Here is a 16,188-nt window from a genome sequence, read left to right as displayed (position 1 = left end):
TGACCCAAAATATGTCTGTCATCTTAAAACAGTTTTATTTATTTACAACAATACAAAACGTATAAGCGAGACGGTCAAGTTTGTTTAATAATGTATCTTTTGTTTATAGCTCTAGAACCTGTAATAAGTCAGCTCATCTACTTGTTAAATATGATAGTCTACAAACATCTTTTTACTCTGAATGTTTTACACCTCCATGCTAGTTTTTAAACCAGTTGTACAAAGACTATTCAAATTCATTAATATAAATTTGTTTTTTGACGGAAAAAAAAAGTGAGAGGGTCTCTATACCAAAGGCAAATGATTCTATCATACATTGAATTATTAGATAATTCTATAATATGTATGAAATTCCACCAAGACCAGTAAAATCCTATGCTCTCTGTAGTATTTCCTAACAAAATCAATCATCCATGTTAAAAGAAGTTGCATTTAACTAAAAAAGTGAACTCCTAACATATGAACTATGTAACCAAGTCCATAACTGAATAGAAAAAAAAAAACAATATGCATGTTTGTTGGAATATATATATTTGGAAAAAATTAGGAAAAAGAAAGGAAAAAAAGGGAAAATATAGGTAAAAACTAATAATAATAAAAAAAAAGCTATGCGCGTGCGACATAGATTTTTTGATTAAAGAGAGCCTAAATGGACGGTGAAGACACTCATGACTTTTGTATTCATTGAATATGTCGAATATAATGCACCTACTATATATCCCATTACTCGAGATGTGTTTTACATTCATAGTCATATATTTTCTTAGTTAGAAACTTCAGTCTAATTTAATGTACTTCAAAATCATTTGAAGTATATAACAATTTTTCTTTTTTCTTTTTTTTGTGTTAATTAGTTATCGATGATATATAATATATTTGCAACGTCAAGACTCAAGAGTGATTTGCACGAACATGAGTATGTATTTTATTTTTCTAATAATCAATATTGTGATTGATGGATGATTATTATTATATCAAAAGTTAGGTTTCATAGTTCGTAGCCATAAAATTATAGAAGAGAATGTGGCCTTTCCACCAAAGGCTAAGTACTAGTATTATATATTAATAAGTGCTTCTAAAACTCCACTAAAAAATCATTTACAAATATTCTTTTTTTGTTTGTAACTTTTAAGGAAATGAAAAGTTCTTACGTTCATAGTTCTCGTGATGAATATTCTCTTAATTCTGACTTATTGAGCCTTTTCTCCTTCTAAATTTTCTTTCCCAAATTTATACATTTTTTTGTTGATCAACTTGCTAATTTAGTTTTAATAAAAAGAAAAGCTTGCACATTTCACTTTACAGTCTTGTTTTTTTTTAGTTATGCAACTAGCAGTGCGGGATTTGAGCATATTGATATGAAACATTCCAATGGACCCCCACTTTCAAGGAGCTCCACGAAAAATTATTTAGTTTATATAAATAGATATATTTTGGTCTTTGTTAATGTACAAAAATAATAAATGATTGCACGGAAAAACACAAGAAGAGTTATTTGAGAAGATTTAAGGGTGTGAATGGTTGCAGCGGTCAAGGCGGACAAATCCATCAGCAGATTAGACCACTTTTTATTCACCATTTATCAAATACAGTCTGTAGCGGTGTGGTTTAAAGTTAATAAAAAGAAAACCGCTGCAGACCAACTGCGGACCGTTTGTGTACAAATAGAGTTGATCCGCAGCGGTCTGTTGGCCACCCTATTTTTGAGGTGGTCTAAACCGTTGATAGATTTGGCCGCTCTGATCGCAGTCACCATTCGGAGCCTAAGTTGTTGTTACTTCTTTCCAAGATGATTGAAATGTACTCTGTTTTAAAAGCAAGAATTTTGTTTAAACTGGTTTTGCTTTTAATCTATAATTTTACACTACTATAAAAATTAAGATGCATTTTCTGGCAATTCGTATTGGGCCCGGATTCTGTTGGTCCGGCACTGGCAACTAGCATATATATAATAAATGACTAAAAACAACTTAACCAAGATGTTATAAATCCTGAACATGGATTTGGAAAGTACTAAACCATTGCTCGTCAATTCACATACCAAACTCCATTGGACTAATTTAGATGGTGTAATACTACAAGCAATATGTAAAGTAATATTAAACCTCTGAAATTGGACATACATCATCATAACGCTATGGAATAAAATAAAAAAAGGTGATACAATGGCCATCACCTTCTCACATCCACAAAAAGTAGCAGAAGGGAAGCAAAAGGATACATCATGATCTCCCAAAATAAACACAGAAGGAATTATAGTAAACATAAATAATACCTAGAATCGGTGGCGTTATTGACCTAGAACTCATCTGATGACCTCTAGCACCGAAAACCTAAATTTAAATTTTGATTTTTAAGGTTTTATGAAGGGCAAATATTGTCATAGGACCGAGCAACTTTTTGTGAATAATAAGCACCAATATTACTCTTCCTCAAGCAATAGCCAATGCTTGAAGGAACCAAAGGCCCTTGTGTTTTGCCGTACGAGTTCCAACACAAAGCTTGTTGTTGCTGATGAGTTTGTAACCCTCTGATCCCTCCAGAAGGTCTTAGCCTTATATCCATAAGATCCACGCCCATGCATGGCACGTTGTTGCTGCATGCGATACGTACCGGTTGCACCGTGAAGCTACCTACAATGTTGTTGTATTTGACCCCGGAAATCGACACTGCACGAGTCTGATTCTTGCATGTGGACTTGTCGCAGTAATATTGGTCGATTACTATTGGAACCTTCACGTCCGTTACTTGTATGTTCGAAAATGTTAGGTTCTTCACGACCCCCAATCCTCCCTGCAGCGGATACATATATACACGTCATTCACTTAAATGTTTACCATGTAAATGGAAAAACGAATCCGATAGATTAACCATAAACAAACGTTATTCATGTATTATATATTAAAAAAAATGTAATGCAAAACATAAACATTGAACAGAAAGACAGATTAGACTCGTTTACGTAGAAAGACTTGCGTTGTTTTATGGGTTTTCTTAGAAACACAAAATTTTCATAAAAAGCCTCAACTATTTTATCTTTTACTTTTGCATACTTCAATAATATCATATTTTAGATTCATATATTTTACTTGGGGTCAGGGATGACACTATCATTTTTATAAGTAATAATGTCGTCTCTATATTAATTATAAGATGTACCTGCCAAGTCTTAATTCGAACACCGGCAAGAGTGTTCTGTATAGAGATATCCTCTACAATGATATCAGAAACACATGCCACACTCTTATCTTTCCCTAGTCCACCTATGCTGTGATCACACAAACGAAAACAAATACCATAAATAAAAATCAGTAAAAATTGAAAAAAGTAATATACTGATTACTAAATGGAAATGTATTATTAAATATAAACCTGATGCCATGGCCAGGGCCACAATTGATGTGGTGGATATGAACATTGGAGGAGCCGGTTTGGATGGATACACAGTCATCTCCTGTTTAACAAGATTAAAATAGAAAATTTAGAGTTAAATCCTCCCCAAAATAACTGAATAGTATATAACTATTATAATAACTTTTTGATTTGTGATTAGTATTTTAAACATTTAGAATCTCTGGTCCATGTAACCTTTCTTAATTCATATATTAAATATGAGTTATATAGATTAAAGAGAAGAGAGCCTTTTCATTCTGCATGCTTGCTTGTTTGCATAAAAAGTTAGTTTGGTGACAGTTATACCGTTATTAAGTGTTATCTTTTTTATTCAGCCAATGATGTCTTTTCCTGTTTCATGTCCTTATTCTATAGTACTTTTAAAATTTTACATTATCTTTGTCGTCCTGACTTTTTTTTCTTTCACTTTGGCGTCTACAACGTGACAACCACTATGTTCAGTGATATAAAAAGATGTATTGTTATAGTCTTCTATATATGTATGTACACATAACACATGTATTTCCAATTGCATATATAATGGATATAGAGTCGCATAAAACTGGAACAATGGAACGCTATAATGATGAAATAATTCAAAATCTTAGGTGTCGTGATCATATGAAAAATTCAAAATCTATGGAATTAAATATAGTTAATGAATAAAACAAATAAATGGAATTTGAAGTAAGAGAATATGAATTACCACAAGCGATGTTAGAGTGTTGAATCTCGACGTTACGTGTGTTCTGGAGGTGAATACCGTCGGTGTTAGGGCTATTCTCCGGCGACGAGATCGTAATGTTGTTGACTTTGACTCCGTCCGAGTCATCGAACTTCAGATGACACAGTGGGCTGTTCACGATGCTTATGTCACGGACCGTCACGTTCTCACTTGCATAAAACCTAAGTGCCTATACGTATACTTCACTTAAGCCATCAATAAATACTTTACGAAACTTAAGTTAAAATAAAATTATTTTTAAAAAAATAGACTTAATTACGCACCGTTGGTTTCATTGGTGGGATATACTTTCTCGACTGAAAATAGGAAACAAATCACAAATAAAACTTAAAATTAATCTCAAAATACAATTTCAAAAAAATATATATCAAACGAACATACAGCAAAACGTTTTAAATTCTTTTAATCTTGATTGCAATTATAATAAAATATTGTATTTTTCACTCTCTCAGTATAGTGATCTAATTAGTATTTTAAATTAGCATCGAAATCAAAATAAAGCGTACCTGAGTCTGATAAGTGTCCAAGTTCCACCAGTTAGAGCCGCGACCATTAAGAGTCCCTGAGCCTTGGATGATCACGTGACTGACCCATTTGAAGTTAAGCCACTGAAACAAGTTTGACTTAGGCCACGACCCTATCTTCTCCGGAGCCACTAAGGTCCCTTCTATTTGAATCACCGTATCATCCTTGCACGGACCTTGCAGTGTCACTGCCTTCACTAAAAACTGTTTCCCTGCCGGAATATCCACTTTCCCACCGGCCACTTTGCAAGCCGCCTTCCACGCTCCGACCAATGCCTGCCCACCTCTCGATTAGAAAATGTTTTACACAAATGGCAAACGAAAACGAAATGCTTGAAAATATATGGACGACGTACCTTTGAGTCGTCGGAGAGTCCATCACCCATGGCACCGAAGGAGAGAATGTTGAAAACGCCATCGTGGGTGGACGGGTAAGGAGCCGGTGCGGGAGAGCCGGAAGGGGTAGTTTTGGAATGACGACGGTGTTTGGATTTGATCTTCTTGACGTGATGTTTACGACCCTCGACGGAGATGGTGGAGATGGCGGCGGCTACGATAATGACACCGAGCAGCATTGCTAAAAGAGGCGAACTCTTTATTGTCTTCATATTTTATTTCTTATAACTTTTTGTTGTGTTTAATTTGATTATTTGTGTTGGTGTATTGTGTGAAAGGCATTAATTGGATACAAGAAAGGTATTATATAGCAATAGTTCTACTGAATCGACCCTTTCTCTTGTATTATTTTCAGAAATGCCCTTTAAAACTCGAGCAAAAAAAGACTAAGTAAATATATGACCTACTTATATATCTAAATAGGCTGTAAATCTGATTCTTCCTGAAGTAAGGTGCTGATTTTGACATTTACTATACATCCAAATTTTCTTTTAGCAACAATGAATGAAAAAACTCATGCATGCAAGTATGCAACAACCACAGTTTAATTTATGTTATTGCACTTCTTCTCCTCCTAACTTGGCACTCATTTATCTACGAAATCTAATGTACTCCTAAACTTGGGACGCATTATTTATCTACGATGTGTGATATTAAAAGAACAACAAAATTCATTTCTCGAGAGACTTTTTGCACATGTATCTTTAAAATTGTGAATTGACTAGTGCAAAATAAAAATACTTCTATTCGCGTCACAACACTTTCATTTTCGGTATTAGTAATTAAATATAGGTATGGAACTCAAAACCAATCGGTAAAAAATGAAGAGACCAATGTTATTATATATATTAGTCAAATTTGTCAATGTCTCCATGTGGGACGATTCGAATACTTGGGTCATATATCTTGCAAATATGGTTCTCCATGCCAATTTATTTTTAAAAGTTCACTGGATTTTTTTCTTCAAACATACATTTAGGTACAGTCTAACACATCTTAGAATAAAATATATTTGTCAAAATCTACACAGACAACTGCAAAACCAACGTACGAGGCACTTAATTTCTATCTTTCAACACTTTTTCATAGGCTTAAAATACATTATTTGGGTCTACTGTTAATTAATAGTTTCTCATGCATGAACAATAATTTTAAGCCTTTTTGATTCTTGAATTAGTTCCAAATTAACAGAACGATGAGAAATAGTGTAAAGACCAGTTTTTAAGCGTGTTGCTCCACAAAATCCAAAATGGTAACACAAATGCCAACTTTTTTTTTTTTTTTTTTTTTTTTTTTTTTTTTTTGTCACAAACACAAATGCCAACTAAAAAGCACTAAAAGCATTACAATAAATGACCAGAAATCTGCAATTCATGTATCTCTATGTACATTCTTTATATATTACGAAAAAATCCATGAAACCTCCTAATTTTAATTAACTTATATAGATAAAGGTGGCTGCATATTAGTATTAAAATAAAACAAAGAGCTGATAGCTAATTAATAATATGACATAGATTATGTTATGGATAATTTTTTTAAAGACCCCATAATAGAAAAGGTGGTGAATTGTTGCGTAATAATAAAAATGAGTTAATGGGGAATGATCTGTAGCAATTGCTTGTTCCTCAATCATAAGCAACCGTTATACACCCCCTGTTCATTATAAAAGTAAAAAAAGACCTTATCCAAAAAAACAAAGTTGGTTTCCGAAAAAATGTTTAAATCTCTTCAATGTACTTTCGCTAGTTTAACAAATTCAAATGTGCTTAATTAGCTTAGTTAATCAAGGAAAATTTGCATTACATCTATGTTTTTAACACAACACTAATTAAGTAGTAGAAAAGTTTACATCTTGTAAGTCTTATTAGAATATGTGGATTGAATATTGAACTTGTAACCTAACTGTTTTTCCATTACCATCGTTTTCGTGTTACAGCAGATCGATCCATGATTTAGATATGTACTACATTATATTACTATGTCAATTGTAGCCGACAAATTTAAGAGTTATGATTAAAACTAGGACTGGGCAAAATAACCGCTAACTAAATAACTGACCGAACCGAACCGAAAAAAATCAAATTAAAACCGAACTGAAGTTCCTCAAATAACTGAATGGTTAGTAAAATCATATATCTAAACTAACCGAAACCGAACCGAACCGAACCGACAATTAAATAGTTAACCAAAATATCCAAAAACCTAGAATATACCTAAAATAATATATTGAATATTATACAAAACTATAAAATAAACTTAAAATATTAATTATCTCTACATTCAAAACAATTAAATATTTTAAATAATCAATATATTTAAATGTTATTATTTTGAAATTACAAAGTTAAATACTATTTTGTAAAATCGGATCAATATTTTTCCCCCTTTTATATTTTTATAATGTATTTTTGGTTAATTTCGGTTATATTCGGTTATCTTTGGTTATTTTTGGTTATATTATGTTTATTTGGTTAATTTCAATATAATTTATGTTAGTTATGGTTATCTCTTCAACTAACCGAACCGAAACCGAACCGAACCGAACCGAACCGAACCAAAATTTCTAAAATATCAAAATAGCTATCATAACACTATATCCAAACTAACCGAAACCGAACACAACCGAACCGAAACCGAATACCCAGACCTAATTAAAACAAAAAAAACTTTCCGAAACAATAATTGACTATTTATTTATGGAGAGAACTATGAAAAGAAACAATAATTATCTAGTACAAAAAGAATTATTATTATGACCCTTTATATCACAGTGCAAGAGATTAATATTAATTTGCCAAAAGAAGACAAAAATCAAAGTTGGGTGTTTGGTGGATTTAAAAGGTTATGAGTTTAGGACAAACTAATTAAGTTGGCAATACACCACTATTTCTCTAGTGATTTTTCGTGAGTTTTTGATTAAATTTAAATTGTCCTAGAAACATAATTCCTTAAATATTATAAGCCAAAAAGATGAATCAATAATTACAGAAAATAATATACCAGTTCAAAGTATTATGTCATAATATTGTATATATATAATATTATTCATTAAAAATAGTTTTATTTTTATATATTTTTCATATTATCTAAGCTTATATCAATTACATATATGTTTACTTTACGCGTAACAATATATTTTATTAGACGAATAACAGAAAAAGTCAGGCAATTAATATAAAAATGAAAGAAAATTATTTAAAAATTTGAAGTCTTATTTAAAAACCAAACATATAGTATAACTTTTGCAAATAAAACCTTCAATGCTAAGCTGAAAAAAAGGAAAAGAAAACGCATTCGTTTTAAAACTTATAAATGAAACAAAACAACAATAAACGCTTGTTTATCAAATCTTTTGTCTTTTAAGTTTTAACATATCAAAATCAAATCATTTCGTACCTACCTGCTTATGTGTCGTTTACTGACTTATAAATAGTAAGTTTTTTCAACATGTTCCCATTAAACATTGGAACAAAACAATTAGGAGAAGACACGATTGATAAATATGCAACCAACCATCATCTCCTATCTTCTTAACCGTGGGCCCGTGGCTTTGAACTGTGTCTTCATCGTTAATATTTTGGCTATGTCTATCCAAAAATAGTTTGTTATAAATTAAATATTTTGATATTGACAGTTCGATTAATAATTTTATGAAAATATACTATTATGTTTAAAATAAATTATACTTTTTACTCAGTTTCTTTTTTGGAATAATGTTATTGTAGATATTTTACTTTATGAATTAAAACTTTTTGGTGACAAATTTTTTTTTGTTTTTTTAAGAACGCCACATCAGATCTTTTTTTTAAGCACGATTGTAGATTAGATATAGCAAAATAAAAATAGGTTAACACAATTTGGAAAGTCGAGAGAAAAATCGGGCGAGTGAATCCCACGCGCGGCGATTTTTCTATCTCAAAAGCCTCTTTTTCTGATCACAACCTCGTGCGCCGACGCCGGGTCCTCCGTCAATTCCGGTGGCGGTGATGATCCTCCGGTCCATGGTTCTTCATTCGTGACTTGTTGCATCATCCCGACGAAGCTGTTGGACGAAATCAAGGGAACGGTGGAGAGGAGAAGCATCCGCGAGACGCTAACGGTAAAGAGCTCTATCGGAGGTGTTGCTACGCGGAGCGGAAGAGGGAGATTCACGGCGAAGAACAAGAGAAGAGGTTAGATAGATCTGGAGATCGGAAATTCTGGAGGTTTCACCGGATTGGTTATGATAGGGGAGGTAATCTCTGATCTGGTGAAGCTAAGCCACCGTCGACGGTCCTCTTATCTACTCCCTGCTGCCTCTCTCTCTCTCTCACGACTGAGCATGGATCCTCCACAACAAATGACAGATCGGATCTCTTCCTCCTTCTCAAAACGGTTCTACGGTGGCGGGATGGCAAATGGATCTTGGATCACCATCTCCATTCGGTTACCGTCGTCCAGGCTCGTCGGAGGTCCTGTTCCGGTCGAGTATCCGCAATTATGGATGGCGGCTGCAAAACGAGTTCTTCGTTTGTAGATTAGGGTTTCACGTAGTACCGGTTTAATCCGGTTGTTGTAATCCGGCCGGTTTTGTTTTTCCAACAGTTTAGTCCGGTTTGATGTAAACGAGTTCGACCCTTTGGGATTTCTGTATGGGCCTACTCCGGAAATAGCCCACTGGACATTATATTTTTATAATTGAATACCTTTTAACAAAAAATAAAAATAAAAATAGGTTTAAATAATGAATCAATTATGAAAAACCACTTTTCTTAGCCACAATTGTGGATTTTCCATTTTCAATATTTTAAAATACAATTTATACATTAAGTTTGAGTTTCTTTTATTCCATTTTTAAAAAGTTTAGTATTTACTATGAAGTATGTATCTTAGTAAATAAAATACAAATCACAAATGTATAGCTTTTAGAGTGGCCAATAATGACGATAGATCTAAAATATTTAGAGAAAATAGCAGATTTAAAAGAATTAGAATAAAAATTGGCAAAATCTATAATAATCTCTTAAATAATACAGGTCTAACTAGTCTTCATGGTTTATATCTACAACTACAACTTTGCTCCATCATATAACTATCTTTAAAGACTGAATCCTTAGGGATCTTTATATAGTGATCAAACTTATTATGCGTTTAGATTTTTATCAATTTGTTTGAGTCTATGTTGAGTTTATGAGCTTGAGTTTAAGGAACAAAGTAATAAAATCCACTTAAAATCTATAAACAGCATTTCGAGAAGCGAATATGAACCCTACTCGTTTGTCGTAACCATAGACTTGCTTGCGCATGAGGGAAGTAAACTTTTTATTCATTTCACGAAAGATTTCAGTTGCTGTGTGAAGCTGGGAAGGAAGCTTTGCCACTGTTTCTGTGAAAGCAATTTTATGCTCGCCTACCCAAGAGGTCACAACAAGGCTCTTCTTTTTGGCTCCATCTCCTCCATGTTCATCTTCTTCTTCTTCACTTAGATATTTTCACTTGAACAATATAAGAATATTAATATATTTTCTTATGGAATTGAGATCATTAGTTAATACCTTAAATCGATGAATGTCATTTTTAAACTAATTCATCTAAGTAACATTGCTTTCTAACAAATTTTGTACACTCGACTTCAATTGTTTGTTTGTTTTTTTTTTTCTATTCATGAATTGTATTTGTCCATCCCAATATTACATGATTATTTGTCTAAAATGTCTGAATTCATGTTTTTTTTCTTTTAATTCTCATGGTGAAATCCTTTATTATAGCAAACTTTAAATAATAAAAGTCCAATTTACATGATTTAGATTACTTTTCTCGTTGTGATGTTGTTACTTGTTCTCTTTATATAGGTATTGGGAAGTGATTGGATTTCTTTTTATATATGCTAGTACTCAAAGAATTATAGCAGTGGTATTCTTGATCGTAGTTGTGGCAAAGGTGTTCCCCAAACATGTGTTGGACTATTGTTTTAATAAAACATAATTAGATACTGTTAAAACAGAAAAAATATCTTAATCACATACACGACGATACTATAGAAAATGAATACTAGGGGCAATATTAGTAATTACAAATAAAGATAATGTTAAAATTTTAAACTCTTGCATGAGCATTAGTTATTTTCTAATACTAGTTACAAAAACACTATAAAAAAGGAAATTTACCATTTAATCAAATAAGAGATTGCATACGTCGACACTCAGGATTCTGATCATTACATGCTCTTGAATGGAGTGATAGAAAACATGAAAATGGCAAACCATTTGAAGAGTTTCAAGATTTAAACCGATAAAAATGCTTAAACCTAAATTAACTTCGTTTTCAAGTACAAATATACTCAAAATATACTACTATCTATGACATGATAGATATGTCTACGTTTTTTTTTAAGGTTTGATACTAATATAGATTTAATTAATAGTTTTCGTTACTTTAAAATGCAAATATATACTGTGTCTACTTATTTATTTTTTTTGATTAAAATATTGTGTCTACTAAAATGATAATTTTGCAGCTAAATGGGACCACAGATCCATTGTTTGCTAAATTTTGTGACGGCTAAGACAACCACACACGCATCTGTAATATTCGACTGGGCGACATAAGATACAACTCGAGCATAGCAAATTTCATTTTTCTTTTTTACTAAAATCCTATGGTTTCCAAGCAAATCAGACAGGGCAAAGCAGGTTTTATTACCCTTCCATCTAATTATCTTTGTTTCGTTTCATTTACAATGAAGGATTTTGATCAATCAACGATCACAAAATGAGAGATTCTGCTTTTGCTCTTTCTCTGTAAAAATCTAACAATGAAGATTCTGTCTGTACCATGAATCCAACAAACTGTAAGCTGTATCTTCTTCGCTTTTAAGGACCACCATACGATAGCATTTGACTATGGCTTCCTGCATTGTATAGACTCAACTGATATATCGCTTTCGATACAAGTTCTCTCAACTCCATGTTCTGCAAACCCGCCAACCGTTCTGCACCTTCAAGCACCGTCAAAACCTTGGCTTGTTCCAGCTGCCCGTGGTTACTAGCGTTAATCGAAAGGTAACAAAGCAGCGCTAGACACTGTAGCTGCATTTGCTGCTCGAAGTTCCTTATCAGTTTCATCAGTAACGGGATCGCCCCGTATTCGATGATGTTCTTAGAGTGCTGTGAGCAGAGGAAGTTCTCGGGACAGACAAATTTCTGCAACGAAATCACAGCTGTTATCGCCACTTCTTGATTGCTACTACCGAGTTTCTGGACCAATGGCTCGATCATTCTCGTTTCTCTTGCAGGGAATGTCCGCGCCAACGACCCGATAGATTGAATCGCTGGGATTTTCAGAATCGGGCTATCAACGTCTTTGATTAGCCATAACATCTGGTCAATAACAGCTTTAGCAGCCGGGGAATTGGTTTTGAAAGCTGCTCGTCTAAGGTCAGCGTTTGACTCTGCAGCAGCTGTTATCTCCATCAGAGTCATCAAACAATTGTACTGCAATTCACCAACTTCTTTTTCCACAATCTTGGCCAAAGAAAGCAACCCTTTCGTTTCCGTAATCCTCCTACTATTAGCTACATTGCCTCTAGCAAGCATCCACAAAGCTTCCGCACAATTAACCTTAAGCTCAAGTTTCACCTCAGGATTCTCATTATCCCTTTCTTTCTTAAAATTCCCTGTTCTACTTCCACTACCGCCAATGTCACGATACACATTCGACTTAGAACTCTTAAACGGCTTATAAACTTTCAAAGACGGATCTTTCTCAATATCTTTGTTCATCTGAACAAGAGAGTGAATACTACTATGCTTACTCAAATGAAGATCATCGACAAACACATCCAAAGAAAGCAACGTAACTAGCGGCTTAATCACACTCTGCCTAGCGAACTCATCTTGAGCAATAGGATCATGCTCAGCCATTCTTGCAACCAATGTAGCTACCTTAATCTGAACTCTAACAGAAGAATCACCAAGAACCTGAACAAGAATAGGAACACCGAGTTCATTAACAATAGACCTAACCTTATCCCCATCACAAGCCAATAACTCTAACGTCGTAGCCGCCGCGATTTGCCCTTCCGCTGATGAACTCTCCTTTAAAAGCCTAAGCAACGGAGCAACACCACCTTCGTCAACAATAATCTTCTTGTTCCGATCATTATCTCCGGCAAGAGAACCGAGCTGATTCGCCGCGTCAATCTTATCCACCAGTTTCCCCATCTGTACCGACGCAACCAAAGACCAAACCCAAGGCAAAATCGGATCATTCGTAGCAATCGGAGGAAGCGAAATCACAATCCCACCACCGCCGAAACTTCCGTCACCGTCGGAATCGAACACGCTCAGAATCCATTTCACATCGCCGTTGGAAGATTCCAGAAGGTTAACCACTTTGCGAAAATCGCCAGCGTTGATGATAGTACAAACCCGCCGGATCAGATTGTGTCTCCTACACTTGCGAACGAGAGCGAAACCTCGCTCTAGATTCTTCTTAACATCGACGATGACTCTACGAATCGGACGGTCGTAAACCGGTTGAGGAGAACCGGAGACGAACCGAACAAGCGTTCTAAGCATTTGAGCGAGACGATCCACTTGTTTACCAAGCTCACGACACTCTGTTTTGAACGATTCAGCTTCATCCACCGCTACACGGAGTCGCTCCGCCGTGATTATCAAACTGGAGAGCTCGTCTCCAATTCGACTCTCTTCTTCCATTAAAAGAGTCGCTCTTCTTCCCACCTCTCTCTCTCTCTCTCTCGATTACTAGGGTTTTTTTTTTTTTTTCACACTTGAAGCTGGTGGTGGTGGTGGCTAGTGTAGGTTCATCGTCGTATTCGCCATTGTTAAGTTAAGTCAAGTCAAGTCCGTTTTTTTCTTTTGCTTTTTTTCTACAGTTTCTTTCTGATTTTGACCGGCGCGTGAAGTTCACGGCTTACGTGTGTGGTTGGTTTCCTTTTTAAGTAAATTTAATTTAATGTGTGTGGGGAAAGATTAAATTAAATACAATACAGAATTAAGAAGCGTTAATGAAGTTAATCGTAGGGGTCATTAGTTCGAGATTTAACAAACATTCTTGGTAGTATCATTTTTAGGAATTGGGCATATTGTTGTTATATGCGATAAGTTTATGTTGTTGCTTATGTAATACACAAACAAAATCTAGGAAAAAGTGTGTAGGTTTAGGTTATAATCATTGCTATGATGTTGTTATTAAGTTGCTGCATGTGGCGTTTTGCTTGTGAGTGGTTGATTCTAGATTTTCAAATAGGCTTGGTGGAGTTTTCAATATACTTCGTGGGCTTAACCCTTAAAAGAAACAAACTTTTCGTGGGTTTAGTTTTTGCTGGTAGTGGGCATATATAGTTCAGCCCATACTCACGGTTCATTCATTATGGAGAGAAAGAAATTAGTAGAAGTCATGGAGAAGTTCCAGTTTCATCATCTTAACTGATTTTCATCTAAATGATCTATTTAAATAATATATTTCAATGATTCATTTCAATGTCAAATGATCCAACAAAAAAAATAAAAAAAATAATTTATTTGGATGATGCATTTAAATGCAAATGAGTTTGTTTGGTTTAATTACATTCTCATCTAAATAGATTTGAATAAAAAAATGACTAATATGCCTATGTTTTGATCTAATATTTTTTTAATATTAATTTTAATTACTGATTTAAAATATATATGAATATTTAATACCAAATAAAAATTCTAAAAATCCTAATATCAATATTATTATTTTGGCATTTATAAATTTTAATTTCATGAAGTTTTTGTTGTGCTTTTGACATAATGTAATTTTTTCATTTTTGGTGGGAAAATATAAATTTGCGTTGGCAGAAAAATATGTTTTACGATTTTAGCGAAAATGTGACTTTGCGATTTTGACGAAAAAATATGAATCTGAAACAAAATATCTTCTTTTCTCGAGAACAAAGAGATAGAAGACATGATGGATGTATCATGTATGGCGATTTGGTTCATATCAAAATAAGAAAAGACACTAATTTGATTTGATTTATTTTAGACCACTGTATTCTAAAAAAAAAGTTTAAGCAATCGACAAAGTAAGAAAAAATTTCGAATAAATTTTACATTTTAAAAAAAAAAGAAAAGAAAACTCTAAAGAGGAACTAAGGAAGAAGTGAGATGGATATATATGATAGCTTTTGAGAAAGATGAAACATAGATTTTTCTTCTTTCTACATATGAAAAAGCTTAACTAATTTGGAGTTGGTTAAAAGGAAAAGACGGATGATTGACTTTCTTCTAACTCATGTAGGGTTAAAAGTGTTATAAAATTAGTGTGAATATACATCACAATAAGTGTCCCTTCTTATGTAATCCATTACAAGTGTCTTCCTTCATGCATTGCATGTAACACTTGTTCACCACTTGTCACCAACTTCTCTATACTTGTCTTTGTCTTTTCCCCCTATAAATAGGTGTTATGTACAAGAGAAAAATGTAGTGAGAAGTCTTACCATTTTCTCTAGTTTCTCTCTAGCTTCTCTTACATTCCATACACTCAGCTCTCTAGATCTCTTCTCTTTTAATTCTCCTCATAATAAACATCATGTTACTTCCAAGCTTATAATATAGTTCACAACAAAAAGAAACATATATACTTGTTTTTACCATAATCTTCTCCTTTTTTTTTTTAGTAAAAAAAAAATCTTGGGATTTTAGTTTTTCTGGTAGTGGGTATTTTAGTTCAGCCCATATTCTTAATCAACTTCTGAAAATATTGAGAACTAAAAATCATTTATTGGTGTTTTCTTCATGGAAAAAATGTAAGTACTCTACATCATTAGAGCCGGTGCAAAGATTTGGGGGAAAAAATTTCGACTTCATTGTTAAAATTAGAAAGAAAATGAAGAAAAAAAATATATGAAAGCAATTTTGCAACCTCATAAGGTGAACCACTAGATTAAGACAATTTTTAGGAATTGAGGATCAAAATATGTATATAAAATAATTTACCAAAAACATGAACTTTATCGGCCTATCCTAGGGGCCGGCTCTGCTCTGCATCGTAGGGTTTTGAAAACTGTAAAGAGGAAGAGTGAAAAATATTATTTGATGGATATATTATAGCTTTTGAGAAAGACGAAACATAATTTGTAGTTGGTTAAAA

The 16,188-nt window shown here is 33.5% G+C and overlaps 2 protein-coding genes across 2 annotated transcripts; both read right to left on the bottom strand.

Annotated features, from left to right (window-relative positions):
* Positions 1-2,073: 2,073 nt before the first annotated feature.
* LOC104779872 (polygalacturonase At1g48100-like) lies at positions 2,074-5,338 on the bottom strand. Its single transcript, XM_010504291.2, has 7 exons — positions 5,019-5,338; positions 4,645-4,938; positions 4,402-4,434; positions 4,100-4,307; positions 3,373-3,454; positions 3,160-3,268; positions 2,074-2,793 (listed from the first exon to the last, which is right to left on the bottom strand). Exons 1-7 carry the CDS (start codon positions 5,268-5,270, stop codon positions 2,362-2,364), a joined length of 1,410 nt encoding a protein of 469 aa, XP_010502593.1. The 5' UTR covers positions 5,271-5,338; the 3' UTR covers positions 2,074-2,361.
* Positions 5,339-11,721: 6,383 nt separating this feature from the next.
* Positions 11,722-13,942, bottom strand: LOC104779871 (uncharacterized). Its single transcript, XM_010504290.3, has one exon. The coding sequence runs from the start codon at positions 13,758-13,760 to the stop codon at positions 11,913-11,915; it is 1,848 nt and encodes a 615-aa protein (XP_010502592.2). The 5' UTR covers positions 13,761-13,942; the 3' UTR covers positions 11,722-11,912.
* Between the last annotated feature and the right edge of the window lie 2,246 nt (positions 13,943-16,188).

This window comes from Camelina sativa, chromosome 4, assembly GCF_030686135.1.
Source record: "Camelina sativa cultivar CO46 ecotype springtype chromosome 4, ASM3068613v1".
Taxonomy (NCBI): Eukaryota; Viridiplantae; Streptophyta; class Magnoliopsida; order Brassicales; family Brassicaceae; genus Camelina; species Camelina sativa.
The sequence above is the reverse complement of the archived record's forward strand: the minus strand, read 5'-3'. Positions and strand labels throughout refer to the sequence as shown.